The sequence below is a fragment of the Dermochelys coriacea genome, chromosome 1 (genome assembly GCF_009764565.3).
Source record: "Dermochelys coriacea isolate rDerCor1 chromosome 1, rDerCor1.pri.v4, whole genome shotgun sequence".
NCBI lineage: Eukaryota > Metazoa > Chordata > Testudines > Dermochelyidae > Dermochelys > Dermochelys coriacea.
The window spans coordinates 320114741-320132459 of record NC_050068.2 but is presented as its reverse complement, the minus strand read 5'-3'; the positions used below and the strand labels follow the sequence as shown (position 1 = coordinate 320132459).

The 17719-nt window shown below is 39.4% G+C and overlaps 1 protein-coding gene across 7 annotated transcripts in view; it reads left to right on the top strand.

Moving 5' to 3' along the window:
- Nucleotides 1-17719, top strand: part of TAFA5 (TAFA chemokine like family member 5) — a 612146-nt gene that overhangs the window by 569534 nt on the left and 24893 nt on the right. For 5 of the 7 annotated variants that reach the window (XR_005290758.2, XR_005290760.2, XR_006275505.1 and 2 more), the window contains one exon: nucleotides 6428-8683. The exons of 1 other annotated variant lie outside the window; for it this stretch is intronic. Coding sequence is in view for 2 of the 6 variants with exons in the window: in XM_038388077.2 (XP_038244005.1) it covers nucleotides 6428-6436 (9 nt within the window). In the remaining 4 variants the exon portion in view is untranslated. Of the gene's footprint in view, nucleotides 1-5040; nucleotides 5134-6427; nucleotides 8684-17719 lie in introns of those variants that run through there. One more of the 7 variants, XR_005290763.2, reaches the window with a different exon arrangement.

The following is a 17719-nucleotide window of genomic DNA, read 5'->3' as shown; positions in this document are numbered from 1 at the left end:
AGTGACATATAATAAATATACATCTTTTCCAAATAAACCACTTCATGCTGGGTTGTTTTTTTGTTTTGTTTTGTTTTGTTTTGTTTTGTTTTGTTTTTGTTCTAATAGCTATAGTCACTTTAAAGTTAGATTAACTTGTCCTTTTGTGAACATTGAAAAATCAATTTGCATAAATGAATAGCATGGGAGAAAGTGGAGGGAAGGAGCAATACTGAATAAATTGTCACCAGGGACTGTGGCAGTTCAGGTAAATACAACAGGCTGGTATTGCTGCTAAGATCATCACAAGAAATTTACATTTTTATTCCTGTGAAGAGTGAGGTGCCTTACAGGGCAGTGTCAGGTTTTTCTTGGGAGTTTTAATGTTTTCCATCTCTGTTGTGGTATTGTTCATGCATAGTTATTCAGAGTCCTAGAATAGACAGCTGCAACAGCAGAGGGCAAAGACATGCTATTTATCTGTCTTGCAGTCAATTGCTGCAAGCACTGGGACTGTTTCCGTTATGAATACATTTTCTGAGGCAGAGACTGGCCAGATACATGTATTCACCTTTGTAAATTATCTTTTTATTAGGGCTTTTTTTTCAGATTGTATCCAAGCAAGAAACAAAAGGAGCCAGTGCTTAGATACTATGGTGATGAGCGCTGTATAAAATCTTCAAATAGGTAGATGGAGCAAGACTGTTTAAAAAAGCAATTGAAAATGTAAAACATGTGGGCAGGACAAGCATTTTAGCTGTTACCCAACACAAACCCCTCAATGGCGACTTATAACTGTTTGGACTCTGGAGAAGGTCCAAAAAGTAGTGTTGGACAAATAGTAGACAGTTTAGACCTTTGTGGAATGCAAAGACAACTGGGGAGGTGGATCAGTCCTTACTTCCGCTAGCCATCTGTTGGTCTCATGTAAATTAGGCTCTTGGCTGTCACAGTAGAAAACTACAGCTTTGGTTCACGTTCCCTGACTTTCACTTTTTTTCTGAAAACTGAGAGTGCAACCCATGTGAAATTGCCAAACCTTTGCCAAGATTTGGGTGGAATTTTTGGCATGTTTATGGATGTGTGCATGCTCAAAAACTCAGACCTGGCTTGGAGATCTCTTGCGAACCTTGTTTGCTGGTTTGTAATCAGAGTCCCAGATATGTTGTCATTAGTTCAGAGCCTAGTTACCATGGTGGGAGATAGATACTTTGGTGGAAAGCTCATCTTGTTACTTTAGGCAAGGAATGCACCACACATTTCCAACCTCTGTAGATAACTCATTTTCCTTGAATATCTGTCTTTGCTATCAAGAATGAACATTAACTTTTCTTAGTTTTATACTTTATTTAGACATGCATTTCCCCCCACTCTTCCCTCCTCCCCATGGAAGTATGTAAGAAGAATCAAGTTCAGCGTGTTAGAATTGCTTTAATAAAACAAAAATGATTAAACCATCTAAGAACTATAATAACACTTTTGTTGCTATGTGAAAGATTTGGTTTGTTTTTTCTTATATTGTAAATAATGTTTTAATAGACATTCAGGAAAAAGACTGCTAAGTTATTCACTACTTTCTCTCTGACATATCATGGGACATACTGTAGATGAGGGTTGTCACAGTTCATGGCAACTACAAGCTGTATTTCCCCTGAGTGGTACAAAAGGGCACCCATTCTCAGCTTACAGCTCCCCAAATGTTGCCTCTTTCGGGTGGAGACATGTCTCTTTCTCTTTTGACTGGGGTATTTCCAGGCTGGACAGCTGCCTTTCCTTTGCTGCGTCATTCCCAGCACAGACAGGTTGCCCTAGGACACCTGCTTGCTTTCTGTTCAGAGACGGATAACAGTGTAATTGCTACAGATATAAATTACCACACAACTCTTTCTAAGCAAGCTTACAAGCATTACAGAGAAAACATATTAATAAAAATAAAATAACTTGCACACATGCTAATAAGCTTACCAAAGTTCATCCCAATACTTACATGGGCTCTGGCAAATGCACTCTTTTAATACCCACCCTAGGGGCATCATCATGGTTGCAAGTTCATCAGAGCTTCAGCTCAGAACAAGCACACAGTCTTATGAGGCCCCAGCTGGTCAACTTCTTCCAATGCTCCCCTAGCAATTAGGGCCCTCTGTGGATCAGGGGTCCTGCCTGTTTGCTGGAACAGGAAGAAGCCCCTGGGGCAGGTTAACCCCAGTTTTTTATCCAAAAGTATTTTCTTTGTCTGATGGTCTCTGAACAATCCAGTTTGAACTCTGCATTTCTCCCAGAGGGGGGTGACTTCAAAGGGTTGATAATTGAGAAAGTTTGTTAGCATCCCTCCTCCTCACTAGAGAAGGTACATACAGTGTCACAACAACACATACACACACGTGTTTTTAGTGCTCTAAGTTTTTAGTACCTCAAAGATATTAACGCTAATTCAGTAAAGTTTAACTTAGCTCACTAAACTTATCTTAATTACATATGGTTTGTTCATGGGATATTGTCAAGTCTGCCACCAGGGTGATTTGGACCTAGCTACATATAAACACACAGAATTTAAATACACTACTATGGTGGTTAGATTTGATTAAAAAACGATAGACATTTGTCAGTTCAATGTATCTGACTGACAAGTGCAAGAGTTCCCCAAATTATGATCCTCTTACTATAAGTAGTATAGACACAGATGTGCTGGGCCATTTTTTTTTAAATAGCCTCTAATTTTGTGCCCACTGTAGTGTCAGTTACTTGCAAGTTCAGATGGTGCCTGATCCAAAGCCCATTAAGTCTATCTAAAAACTTATTTTAATTTCAGTGGAAAACTCCCATTAACGTCAGTGGATTTGGGATCAGGCTGTAGGTATCTAAATATTATTAGATAATTGCCCCCTCAGTTTACTGCAGAAACAAAATGTGGTCCCTTTTTCTGTTCTGGAGTTTACATACATGCACACACACATAAATACATAGTTATGTAAGACAATAAAAAACTCATTGGGAAGAACACTGCTTCAATAATCTGTGGAGGGGTATCTTTTGGGATAACCTGCTAGTATCAGTTAATCAGCTAACACCCAAATGTAAGGCAGGGTGGAGTAAAGACTCATAGTAGAGGACACGTGAGAAGTAATATTGCAGGAACTGGACAGTTATGTGGAAGTAACTACTGTAGTTTACATTGCATTGAGAGTTTCATAATTTTGCACTGATTTTGTAAGTCACAGTGCTAACAGTGGAATAAGATCACGTTGTGTGTAGTGTGGAAAAGGTGTAAAATTTAGGGATTCCTGGTGGTGGGGAAGAGTTGAGACAACTCTTGACAAATCCATTCAACTACTTGCATTTTACAATTTAAATCAAGGATGGTGAGTGCTATGGCGGAGAAGTATTTATAAAGCACAGGAACTCAGGCTCAGCCCTTGTGAGGAATGTAAGTACTGTGGTAGCTCTGCCACAACTGGGGAGGAAGCTTGGAAACTCTGCAGGAGGCTGAGATGTAAGGGAGGAGGAAGACAGGAGGAAGGCTTTCTCCATACAGGAGGAAGACTTGTCAGAGGAGTGGGAGACAACCTTCCCATATTCCCTTCACTTTATATTCTACATATTGGTGGGGAGTGGGATCCTTCTGTCTAATGGGCTTCTGGGTGATGGTTTATCAAGAGTTGGTTGGGAAGTATGCTGCTAATGCAGATTATAATCATTTTATCAATACCCTAAGCATTGGGTGCAAATATTTCCAGTATGCCATTCAGAAAATGCGATCTCTGCAGCAACACAGAAAAACTATATCAGGGAAAGGAAACAACAGAAATGTAGGATTATCCTTGCCAGCATGCATTGGCTGAAGTGTATCAAGCAAAGCAGAACAGTCTTTTTTAGAAGGACTAAAAGTTTTACTTTGTGAAAACTTGAGGTGAATTCTTGTTCTATTGAAGTCACTGCAAAATTCCCACTGAATTCACCAGGGTCAGGATTTCATCCTGTATTCCTAACTTGACCGTGAACACATAAGCAGATCCAGGGTTGAACCTGAGCCAGGGAATTGGAGCCCAGGATTTTATTACTTCAGCTGCAAGGTTTCAGATTAGAAAACCAAAAGCATTCTCTAATGCTAAAAGCTTTTACATTCTTCGTTACTTATTTTATAATTTGTATTGCAATCTGTGTCAAACTAATAAGTAGCTGTATGAGGAGTTGAAGATTAGTCAGGGTGGGTATTCTGAATAGCTTTAAAGTGTCTCTTTTTTCCTTTAAGTTCATTTTCCAACACCAGGGGTCTGGTTGCAGGGTTGAGCTACCAGGGTATAAGAATTCCGTTTATTCCAGTCATTCAGGGGCTTACTTTTTTCTCTTTATTAATTTGTATGGGGTGTGGTGATTATTTGTAGATCATGAAGAATGAAGAGAAGGGAGGATAGCATGGAGATGAGAAGCAAATTTGCAATCTCTCTTCTCCTCCTCATGCTCTCTCCATCCTTTTAATTTACTGTCTCCACCGTTCCCTAGCATTTTACAATGTGTAGAATTGTAGAATCCTTCCCACTCCTCTCATTTTATCTCTTAAACCATTGATACCATATTCACACAGAAAATCTGAATGTTCAAAGTGGAGGCAGGGATAGCAAGGCAGGAGACTTTAAAATCCATGAAATGACAAAGCAATAGATTTCTGCAAATGAGTGTGGTTAGATCTAAATGTATCTCCGTACTGGGACCCACAGTGCAGTTTATGCTGTTGATTTTAATTTTGGGTTATTCCAGCATGATTCAAAAATCATGAGCTAGGTCAGCCTAATCCTTCACAGAATAGTAGCTTACTTTCACCCTAATAAGTCAGAGAACTCTAGCTTCATGTACTATCCTGCATAAAAATTATTCCTAGACTTCAGAATTTTGTACTGATGCTAAACCTTTGCAATGGGAGAATATTGGAAGACCAGAAGGAAGGAATGTAAATGGGAAACAAAACATTTAACTGAAGCAGAACTTTAACATAATTTCTTCTTGCTGAATGTATATAAAACAAGAGAATATACCTCAATAATCATCCAGGTTTTTTGCCTTCAGCCTGTCTGAGGCCATGTGGTTTGGAGATCTGATCACTAGTCCGAAAAGAAAAGGCTGTTTTCAAGATTTCTGGGGTGTTTTTTCCTGGAAAAGGTGAGAGGATAAAAGCAGAAATCTGTGAAATACACTTTATGCCTTATAGGGCAAATATATACAGAGAGAGAGAGAAATGTTTCAAGCTGTTGCTAAACTGATTTGGAGGCAGGTATTTCTTTCATTTACCTCTCCAAGGGGTAGGTTAAAAATAAATCTAAATTTCATACACGACTTGAACCAAGGAAATTGGATTTTCTTATTTATTTTGCTCTTTCGCATACACTTTTAGTATTTTCTGGAGTTATGCTTGGTATTTCTATCAACAATGAGAATTTTAACTACTGAGAAATGTCCGAAAACAAAGAAGGCAGTGTTTGAACATTCAAACAGCATTTTGTAGTAATCGTGTTTCCTTAATACACCTCAAAACATTTTTCTCTGAACAATGTCTGTGTACTTTAGAAACAATTTATAAACTAATATTTTTTGGTGATTTTATCCAACAGGCTTCTTGTCATATAAACACTCCATTTCTTTATCTTTATGTTTATGCTGTCTTTCATTGTTCTCATTTTATCTTTAGTGTGCACTTTTTTGTTCTGTTTTTTTCTCTTTCAAACTACTATCTCTTTTCTTTCCTTTCATTTTATAAGGTTTTCTATTCCATTTTTCTTTCTTGAGGTTCCTGAAGCAATGAGTTTTGCAATTTCATTTTTTTTGTTTTTAAATCTGTATAATTAAAACAAGTTTCTAACTACATTGATCATAAATATACTTTTGTAATAATTTGTACTTGTAATGGCATCACTAGAGGGCAGTATTGAATAAATTAGTGTGCTGAACAATGCTATGAGAAATTAGAAGCAGAAAAGCCCCTAGTAGAAACATACTTGCATTTTTATTAAATATAAATACTTCAGTTTTTATCAAATCCCATTTGTACAGGATATAAAGAATCGTAAACTTCATAATAAAGCATTTATTGGATCATTTTATATGTAACTTAATACAAAAGAAAGAGCAGTCTGTAAAGTTATTAGAAAAATGGATGGGCAGGGGTCGTAGTAGACAGTAACAATTAAGCTGTTGTAAACTATTAATTCATAACATTGTCATAGAACTTTAATTTTTAACTAGACATCATGGTTAAAATTTCATACAACAAATAACGTATATAGATTATATCAGTGTTGTTTCCCAGAGAAAATGTTTGTGGTAACAAATAAATATTTTCCAAATCATTAACTTCTTCCTTAGAATCTCTGTACAGTATATTTTGAAATAATGAACAGCAAAGATCACCAAAAGTGGAGAGTAAGATGTTGACTCATTTGTTCTTATTGATTTACAGGTCTCCTGACAAATGCAGCAGCAAAGAATCCTCGTATGAGTGGTCTAGGTTCTGTGTGAGCTACTTACCTTAGTCAAGTTTCACTGCTGTGGATCATCATCCATTATATGTCATCAATTCAACTGTCTGTTTCTCTATATCTCATAAAAGACAGCATAATTCCTCTACATTATGAGCTAAAAGTTTGTTCTACCATACTAAGGAGCATTGGACTAAGGAATGTAGATATAAGAGATACGCTTGGGCATTAGCAATACAAAAAGTTCATGGTTAACGTTTCATCTGCGTTATACACCACTGCTGGACTCGATGTTACCTACATGTTTTGATCTGAAGAGTCAACTGCACTGAAGAGTATTCATCCCAATCAGCCTTAGAGAAGACTGTTTTGTCTATGGGAGGACACTGAGGTGCAAAAGAGAATCTCTTCTTGTGCCCTGGACTGTCTGAATTGCTTTTATTTTCTTATACTTTCAGTATATACAATAGACCAAAGAGCAAAATCTATTTTAAAGTGGACACAATCTTACCATTAACAGAGCTATCTGGGTTAAATTGTAGGGTGGTCTCCACAAAGACATGATTTCAACTCTCAGAAAGCTGAGATGTTCCTGTACAGCAGAATGGAACACTGCAGTAAAAACTAAACTAGAAAATTACTCTTGAAAAACCACATTATAAACAACGAAATGGAGCATGGAGAGAAAACGGCGTATGTTTGAAAAACTTTGATGAAACAGCTACAAACTGTCTACATGGCACCTTTATTCCTCTGTACTTAGATTGACTTTCTCGTACTAAAATCATTTTCAGTTTTAACCAGTTAAACATGCCTCTTCTACAGTTCCATTTTTGATAGTTAAAATTGGATAATACAGTATTTGCAAAGAGCATGTTTGGTCATCCGTGGCCTATGTCTCATCTGATACACCATTTAGCACCAGAAAGCAAATTAAAAAAAAAAGAAAGTAACACTTGTTTGAAAGAGATCATTAAATGTATTTTGAAAAGCCTAAAGTTATATATTTAACAGTTTTTATATGTTGTATATTTGTAGAAAATCCTATTTAACAATTAACGTGGTAACTCTGACGGTCATGACAAATGGTTCAGAGTTAAGTTGTGTTTTATTACTTCAGTTGTCTCTGAAGTGACAGGTGTCATTTGCTTTCTTCCATTAGGACATTCTGGATGTAAAGCATGACCAGAGAGGATTCTGTAGAAAAAGCAAAGAATAATGTTGTTTATATTACATAAATGCATTCAACCATTGCACTGTTGGAAGGCATTTTTTTTGGTCTTTATGTACTGGTAAAAATAGAGTGTAAAATATTTTAATCATGGCTTTCCATACCAAGTTATTTCTCTCTCTCTCCTTCTCCCCACCCTTCTCTACATAATACAGTATAAAAGTCAATTTGCAGCCTGTTCCTTGACCCAGATTCAATGTTTTACCTCATCGTTAGAAAGCCCACATTTTTGGCATTATCAGGTAGTGAAAAGTTAATGCCAAGACAGCATAGAAAAGAGGGGAAATTAAGATAAAAAGATCCCTCACTCCCTATTACTGTACCTTTCTATATATGTTTGGTACATACTGATATGATGAAATCAACAAATGAGCTTAACTTCTTCCTGGCAAATATATTCCAGTTTTAACGATTATCCAAGTTTCCACTGTAGTATACTACCTAATACTCCAATTAACTATTAGTACTATGCTAGTTCTATGCTACTAAAGAAAAATATATAGAGACTGTTCAAGCAGCCATAGATAAAAAATACAAAAACAAAAAGTTATTTTTTTTGTAAGGCCTGTTCCACTATTCAGGCTTATTTAATACACAGGTTGCAGAAACCATGAAATTATAGGTGACTGTGTCTTTTGAGTAAAATAAATATATAAGAATTTCTTATTTAATCTTAAGTTTTTTGACCAGTATCAAAGTAGCAATTCCAGGCCAGCCACTTGAAAAGTGTTATGGACTGACTGCACTATAAATGACCAATGTCTGGTTTGAAATGTCATGCAATAAACGATGGTAAATACATTTTCTGTACTACTAGAACTCAAGAGCCAGATCCCTCACTACACCAATTTTCTGTTTGGTTTCAGTTTATTTTTAAGGGAGCGTAGTAGCCTTATTTAGTAAACACAGAAAAACTAAAGATGTTACATTTTTGTTGCTTTACAGTATTCAGTTTTGTGTTGGTTCAGCTAAATTATGAAAATAAAGAAAATCCTTTTATAAGTGAGACTTTTGTTCCCTGATCGTGATGTCACACAGAGAATTTCAGTAGAGGGCGCTTGCGGGTAGGGGAACAGAGAAATAGATTCTCGCAATGAAACAGGTGAAAATGTTCAGTACTGGAAATTGAAATAATACCCTACATTTGCAAAATTGGGCACTGACAGTTTTGAGTGCCCAGTCTGAGACAAGCACCGAGTACCTATTCTCTGGAAATTAGGCCCCTTTAACACGTCTCAGATTGGACACCCAAAATCACTGGTCACTTTTGAAAATTTATTCTAATATCTCTATGTTTTCATTACTTTGAATGCTCAGCAAAAGAGAAAGATGTTCTTGATTTTAAGGTCTGCTCAGGAGAAGTAACAAAGCAAGAAAAGTTTAGATTATTGGTCAGAAACACGTGTACATTCTAGCTAGAAATGGGCCTAGCTTGTGTGACAGCAGTCTCAAGCAACTTCAAAAGAGAACTTTTCAGAATGTACATTTTCAAATGAACAAAATATACTGACTGGTTTTGTAAATATAAATTAGTGTCCTCAATGCTATGCTGAAACCTTTATCTTTCAGTGACATTACACTTTTACAGTATTGTGGGCTTCAAACCTTAGGAACTTGATTTCACAAAGAATTTTGATTTGTTTATGTGGGTATTTTATGTGCCTTTTCCACAAAGAAAATTCAAAGCATAGGATAGGCATGTCGGATTTGAACGCTGTTAAATATCCTCCTTTTCTCAGTTTTGAAATGGATAACTTTCCAAAACACATGGAAAGGATGATAAAATATGAAAAGGGTAGAGTTAGAGAAAAAGGTCACCCCACAGTCTAACAAAAACAGAAATACAGAAAAAAATAGAAAACCTTTCATATAATTTTCAAAAAAGCTGCTGGTATAGCTTTCTGTCAGCCTGTGCAGGGACAGATCTAACTAATGCTTCAAACAACGGAGATTTCACAAGACCATTATTGAAGTAAATATTAACACACTGTAGCAATCCACATAGCAATTTCTCTGATTTCATAATTACGTTTTTAACTTGCTCTTATATTGTGAACAAAACTTTTTCTTTTTATTATTGTACAGGTTTTATGCACACAATGTTCTTTGGTCAGCTCCTTATTTACTGAAAGTGTACCCACATGTTTTTGTGTAAATCTTTAACCCTCGCATTTTCTATGCAATATGGCCTAGTAATCATCGTCTTGATTATTAATTAGACTTCCATAAGAAAATAAAGAATGCAGTACCAAGGCTGAAGAATTGTACAAGCAGAATTAGCTATTATCTGAACCAAAAGGGAATAAATGAGTTGGCTTAAAGCAGTGGTTCCCAAACTTGTTCCGCCGCTTGTGCAGGGAAAGCCCCTGGCGGGCCTGGCCGCTTTGTTAACCTGCTGCGTCCGCAGGTTTGCCCGATCGTGGCTCCCCATGGCCGTGGTTCACTGCTCCAGGCCAATGGGACTGTTGGAAGCGGCAGCCAGTATGTCCCTCGTCCCGCGCCTCTTCCAGCAGCTCCCATTGGCCTGAAGCAGTGAACAGCGGCCAGTGGGAGCCGGGATCAGCCGTACCTGCGGATGCAGCAGGTAAACAAACCAGCCTGGCCCAGCAGGGACTTTCCTTGCACAAGCAGCAGAACAAGTTTGGGAACCACTGGCTTAAAGGATAAACACAGCTCTGATAGTCTAAACTAATGAACAGGTGGACAGAACAAGCCAAGCCAAAATTGGATACCGATACCTAGGAAGGGAAGACAGAAGCATTTTCAACTAAAATTCAAGGAGAAAAATAGCATTGTATTTCACAGTGAAAATCTAGCATGGTAACGCTTGAGGTCAAGAACATAATTCCTCCCTCCATATATCAGAAAAAAATATCAGAAAGAGAGAATTTGGGGTTAGCTGAAAGGATATTCTTAAATGTCTGTATGTCACAAATGCAAAGAAAGTTCCATTAAAAAGTGGGCAGAGATAGACTTGAAAGTATGAGCATAAATATCCATTTAAGGGATGAACTGAAATTTGGCAGGGAAATAGAAGTCATTGGCATTTGTGATTAATCACTGTGTCAAGGGAAAGGTTGAATCAGTAAGATGTACAATAGCTTTCTTCATTAGAAAGGTTTGGAATGGACCTTTGGAAAATTAGGTAGAATTGCCTGGAAATTGCAAGAAGTAGTCCCAATTCCTGCTCTGCAATGCAGTCCAAAACACGACAGGTGCAGCCAGGGGAAGATTCCTGCATGCAGGGGAATCCTCAGGAGCTGCAGAGTTCCTGTACCATCATCCTCGCTCCTAAACACTGATATTAGGAGCATGGGAAGGAGCTTATACCTGCTAGCATTTAAAGGGTCTTTGGCAACAAATGAAAATTAGAGCAGTCTTCAGGCTGCTCTGATTTATGCAGTGGACCAGTTTGGCACAAAGGTGGCCTCAGGATTGAGTCAGTGCAAAGGTGATTTATAGCCACCTTTTCACCCTACCCTGCAGACTGATGCTGAAATGTACTTGACTATACCAAGGGAGAGTAGTAAATAATGGCAGTAAGCTGATAGTAGGAATTTAGAAAAGATTGCTTATAGGAAAGATTAATTATAGATGAAGATGACAGCAAAAATCATAGAGGTTAATAAAAGTGATGAGTTAGTAGTATGTAGTATGTGCATATGATGATGGATATAACTCGGGCACTAATTTTGTAAAAAGGTTACATGAATGCTTCTTTACATAAGGTCATTTTTAGAGGACTGACACCAGTGGAATGCAGGCATCACCATATCGGATCAGATGAGTGGTCCATCTAGTCCACTATCCTGCAATAAAAGGTGCTAGAATCTCCTAATGACCAAGTATGGAATAACCCATCCAAGTTTCTTCTGAACTTCAATCAGTTAGAGCTTGACTTATGCCCTGAAGCAAAAGGGAGGTTATTCCTTATACATTTTTTTCTGCCTGATGTAACTGTTGGTGTTATGATTATCCATACAATTGTATTATCCATTTTTGTTTTGTTTTTGTTTTTAATTCCACTAAGGTCTCAGCCTCAATGATATATTGTGGCAATGAATTCCACAGGTTAAATTTGCTTTGTGTAAAAAAGGAGGCATGCCTCCTAAAGATTCATGATACAATCCAGGCCAAGTCATGGACACAAAAAGGGGGACAATTCTGACTGTTTAGGGAGAAACATAGGGATTTGAGATGAGAATGTGAGTGTAAATCTAAACTGAAGAGACTTTAGGGATTGTCTTCACTGTATTGTTAGCTTGAGCCATAATTCAAGTGTTAGCCCTAACTAGACTTCTGTGCGCACACACATATCTCTGGATCGAGTTAAGTGATCCTAGCTTTAAGTTTGAACTAGCTGGCCTGCCAAAGGGGGCAGGTTGAAGCACTAATGCTCCAAATGCTCAAGCTAGTAATGCAGTGAGGCTGCAGCAGCCTGAGTTACAACTGGATCCAATCTCTCTGTGTTGCTCCACTGTTGTTTTGCAATGTTGTCACACTCACTAAAGCTAGGCTAGCTCGAAAACAGTAACTTCGGTGTACTAACTCAAGCACTGAGCAACGAAGACAAGCCTTTAGGCCAATTACATTTCCCACTGGAATTATTAAAAGAAGAACAAAAGAGTCAGGAAAACTATAACAGGGATTCTCCATTTCAGCTAGCTAATTTTTGATGTCTAAGTGCTAGGGGAGCCAAAAAGAGTAAAAACACAAAAGGGAAATAGAAAGCGAAAAGGATGCTATTTCATCTTACTTCTGTACTGTGGCTAATAAGGTATATTCGTCTCTTGATTCATGTGTGTAAGCCCCATGAAACTTGACAGCCATGAGGTGAGCGATAAAGTCCCATCATGGATGAAAACCTGGTTAACGATAGAAAATAAGTAGAAATAAATGGCCAATCCTCACCATAGACAGAGATTAATGAGGGGCTGCTTCAGGGGTGGATCAACACAAGGTCCATTGCTGTTCAATATATGTATTAACATCCTGGATGAGAGGGTGACCACTGTGATTATGTGGTTTGCTGGCACTACTAAATTATATAGGTTAGTTAAAACTAGGGATGAGTGTGAGGAACAGCAGAGGAGAAACTGTGTAACACAATGGCAAGTGAAATTGATTATAAACAAGTGCAAGGTGGTGGAATGCAAGGAACAATTCAAACTACCTGTTTATTCAACTGGATTCTCAGTTACTTGTAACCTCAAGGCATCATTATGGACTGCTCAGTGAATGTTTTTGCCCACTTTGTGGGTCAACCAAGTAAATAAGATGCTAAGCTGTTTTAAGAAGAGAATAGTGACTGCTCTTCAAAATGTGGTGCACATTGATATGTGTGTTGTCAAGCTTACTGTTGCATAGGTATGGTCTCTGCACCTGCAGTGAAGCATCTGTACTAGGGTTCGTATATACTCATAAGGAGTCTCCAGCTGGCCTCAGGCAGGCCAGGGGGAGAAGCAATGAGATCCGTATTTATGTGAATCCAATGGCATCAACTTGTGCAACTAGCATGGAGGGATTGCAGCTATTAGTACATAGACTTGGAACAGCAGGTGAAGCATGGAGGGAAGATTACAGAGGACTATCCAGCAAATCTATGTCCTGGCCCTGGTTGAGGGCTGGATTTCATTTCCCCAGTCCCTCAGCATTTTGCCCACATAGAGCCTGATTACTTTGGCTCTATGCAGCTAGATCAGATTTCACCCATAATGAAACACATCAACGTGTCAGAAGGCAGCACAATGTCAAAAAGAGCAATATGGATGAACAAGGAAATGTAAAATGTAATCAGACAGAAGAAAATGCATATAAGAAATATTAAAAGGTTCAAAGAAATACGAATGCAAACGAGGTAAGAAAAACAAAAGTAGAAAGGAAAATGGAGTAAAAGAAATAAAGGCAAATGATAAGAAATGTATTAAATGTAAAAGCTGGAAGGCATATTCTAAGCCACTATGACGGAGGTGGGCAAACAACAGCCTACGGGCCACATCTGGCCTGCGGGACCCTCCTGCCCAGCCCCTGAGCGCCTGGCACAGGAGGCTAGCCCCTGGCCCCTCCCCGGGAGCCTCAGCTCACTGTGCCACCAGTGCAATGCTCCAGTGCAATGCACCCGGTGGTGTGACTGGCTCCAGCCAGATGGCATGGCTGTCTGTCCTGGTGTTGTGGGCAGCGCAGCTGGATAGAGGGCAGGGGAGTTCAGGGTGGTGGTCAGGGGCCAGGGGTGTGGATGGGGGTAAGGCGGTCAGAGGGTGGGGAACAGTGAGGTCGAATGGGGGCAGGAGTCCCAGGGGGGCAGTCAGGAAGGAGGGGGGGGGTTGGATGGGGCGGCGGGGGTTAGTCAGGGGCAGGGGTTCCTGGGATGGTCAGGGGACAGGGAAAAGGAGTGGTTGGATGGGGCAGGAGTCCCAGGGAGGGCCGTCAGGAATGAGCAGAGGGGTTGGATGGGGCTGCGGGGGGCAGTCAAGAGCGGAAGTTCCAGGGGCGGTCAGGAGACAGGAGCGGGGAGGGGTGGATGGGGCAGGGGTTCCGGGGGGGTGTCAGGGAGCAGGGGGGGTTGGATGGAGCAGGAGTCCTGGGGGGGGCATCGTGGGCAAGAAGCGGGGGGGGGCAGGCCACGCCCCCCTCCCCTATCCGGCCCTCCATACAATTTCCGAAATCCAATGTGGCCCCCAGGCCAAAAAGTTTTCCCGCCCCTGCACTATGAGATGAGACACTGTGCTACTGGGAGCTTAATGACAGACAAATGTTTTATTTTTGGTTTTGGTTATTTGAGAATAACACTTGATCTGTGAGAGTGCTCAGAAATGACTGATAGTAGCAGTTTAAGGCCATGATTTGAGAATGGATTTAAGCTATGCCAAAAAGAAGGTATAGTGATAGTGTACCCAAATTCATAGATTTCAAAGCTGGAAGGGACCATTATGATCGTCTAATCTGATCTTCTGTGTAACACAGGCTATAGAACATCCCCAAATTAAGTCCTAGAGGATGTCTTTTAGGGAAAAAAAACTTATTTAAAAATTGCCAGTAATTGAAAATCCATCATAACAATTGATAAATTGGTCTAACAGTTAATTACCCTCAGTGTTCAGAACAGATGTCTTATCTCCAGTGTGAATTTGACTAGCTTCAACTTCTAGCCAGTGGATTCTGTTATGCCTTTGTCCGCTAGATTGAAGAGCCCATTATCAAATATTTGTTCCCCATGTAGGTGCTTACGGACTGGTATCAAGTCACACCTTAACCCTCTCTTTGTTAAGCTAAATAGATTGAGCTTATTGTAAGGCACATTTGCTAATCCGTTAATCATTCTCATGGCTCTTCTCTGAACCCTCTCCAACTTATCAACATCCTTCTTGAATTGCGAGCACCAGAACTCGACTTCGAAGTATAACTCATAACTCTATCACATGCAAAACAAGGCACATGAGGATGACCTGTGCCAGAGCAGTTGTCTCTGGAGGAATTTTAGCTGAGTTAACAATGAATAAATAGTGGTAACCTCACTTTACAGACTGGTTAAACTGAAGTACAAAGAACCAGCAATGGGACACATATTTTCTTACTCCCTTTTTCCTGCTCTAACCACTCAAATCTTTGGAACCTGTACTATAATATAATATCAAGGCTAACAACAATCATAACTTAGTGGTTCCAAAACATTTGATCATGTGTTTGTTTATAGTATTTTAAATACCCTGTCAAATCGTAATGGTTTGGGCTCCCTCTATATTTGCCTCTCTCTCAAACTCCCAGAAAAATTTACCATTGGTTCACCACATATAATTTTTATATCACTGCACTGATGGATTTGTTTTTCCTCCTTTCTTATATAGACTATCACCAGCAACCCCACTTCTACCATGAGTTCAGTTTTAAAGTGTAAACCATCCCCCTAACTCCTCAGAAGATCAGGCGCTTCCCTCTATAGCAGGCATAAATCCCCTGAAGTCTATGCCCCACAAGGGCTTGTTCACTCTCGCTGCTGCTGTTCAGAAGCAGGATTGGGTCCCTGCAGCTTTCAGGTGTAAAATAGCAGAAAATGCATTGATCTGTTATGAAGTGTACACTCATGGCCTGGAAGTCCAGAGCCAGGGATGTGTCACTAGGGCTTGCCTCTTATGTAAACCACTACTCAGTAACTTACCTCCATCCTGGAGTCACTCTCCCAATGAATTCCTGGAGATTTCATCACATGACATAATCTTTAATTCCTGGAGACTCCAGGACAATCCTGGAGGGTTGGCAAGCCAACCAACCCCACAGAATAGCTCACAGAATCTGCTGACATCACCAGAGCATCTCAGCCTGTAAAAATACCGTTCTCAGTGCTCCTGGGGAGACAACAGAGAGGGGAGACCACTGCAGTCATATTTCTCTGAAGTCAACATTCTGTAGAGGTCAGAGTGGACTTGGCTATCTTCTTGCACTGACCCCTGCAGTGGTTGCCACTACCACTACGTCTTTCCTGCCTGGAGAATTGTGGATCTTCTTTAAAGGGCCTCACCCCTTGAAAAATGACATTCCTCAAATCTTTATTGTACTATAGTGTTGTCCCTATGCCGAGTGTTAACATGTGTCTGGGGCCTTGCAGTTGGAGAAGAATCAGTGGTGTGGAGTCTGGGTATGGTCTATGTGAAATTTGTTTAATCTACACATGTATGTGTCAGTCCTGGAATCCAGGTAGTCACCACACGTTGCAGGGCTATCCCTTCTTTCAGGAAGCTTCGCCCAACACCACAGTCTGCTTCACAGAGAGCAAGTCTGCTTCAAGAATTGAGGCTAAGCAGAGCCCACGGCAGAGGACAAAATTCTCCTTCTCTCACCCCTGAACCTTGTACACTAACGAAAGCTCACACTTCTCCCAGGACTGACAGTTTGCTCAGATGCTCAGAATAGAACCTGGAAGGCTGTGTGTAGCAACAGCACTTGATGACATCTGCAATACCAGTATATAGTTTTTAATGTGTTAATTTTACAATCAGACTTTTAAAATGATATCACAATAAATTGCAATCACTGTTTCATCAGGTGTTTCTTTCCCTAGCAAGAAATTACTGGGGCCCATTTAAGGAAACCAGTATTGGTATATTACAATCTGATAAGATTCTGTGCATGTGTAGGTCTCCTACTGTTAATAGGAAAAATATTTACACCTTAAAGGCCCACACTGCATTACTCATACTCAACAAATTGCCTTAGTTCCAAGGGGAGTTTTAGGTGTGTTAGGAATAGATCAGTTCCTTAGTAGGTGAATAGAGAATATATTGCACACTAAGCCATCTCTCATCTTTAGAATATATTAGATTTTGAGACAATATCAAGTTAGTTGCACTGAATATTTTACAATCCAACATTTCAGCCCTCTGGATGATTTCAAACCATGCTTTTGGCTGGAGTAATTAAAACAAAGTTTTAGCGTGCCTACATTTAATTACTAGCAGCTCCAAAAGAATACACACTCACAGTGACAAATGACATTTACCCTCTCTGACTTTGTAACCTACATGATAATAAAATGGGGTTACATTTTTTGAATTAAATTGATAACACGACCAAATCGATTTCATTAGTGTATCTGTCATATTTTCTGTTAATGATGGCTAACAGTGGAATAGAACCTGACAACAATCCCTGAAAAACTGTGCAGAACAAAATTATATTATACTGGCATTCATGAATTTTAATACCCTTTTTTATCATGAGTTTTTTTAACTCCCTTTTTAAATTCTAAGCTCACAAGAAGAGAATTAAACTTTTTGCACCTGTCTCAGCTGCTATTATTTCTATTGTTACAAGTTAATAGGCTTGAGAATGGAAGACATTTCCACTAACTAAAACAAAAAAAGGCCTTGTTGAGAGTCTCTTGTGAGTGCTTTGGGGGGAACCGATGAATCTGTGCTGCTCAATTGTTGACATCAGAGTAATTTCTCCTGAATGACGAGAGCTTCAGGACACCCAAATTGCTGTTTAGAAGACTGTTTGTGGAAGATGCCATTTGTATGAATAGACTGTCTGGTATATTTTCCTCTTG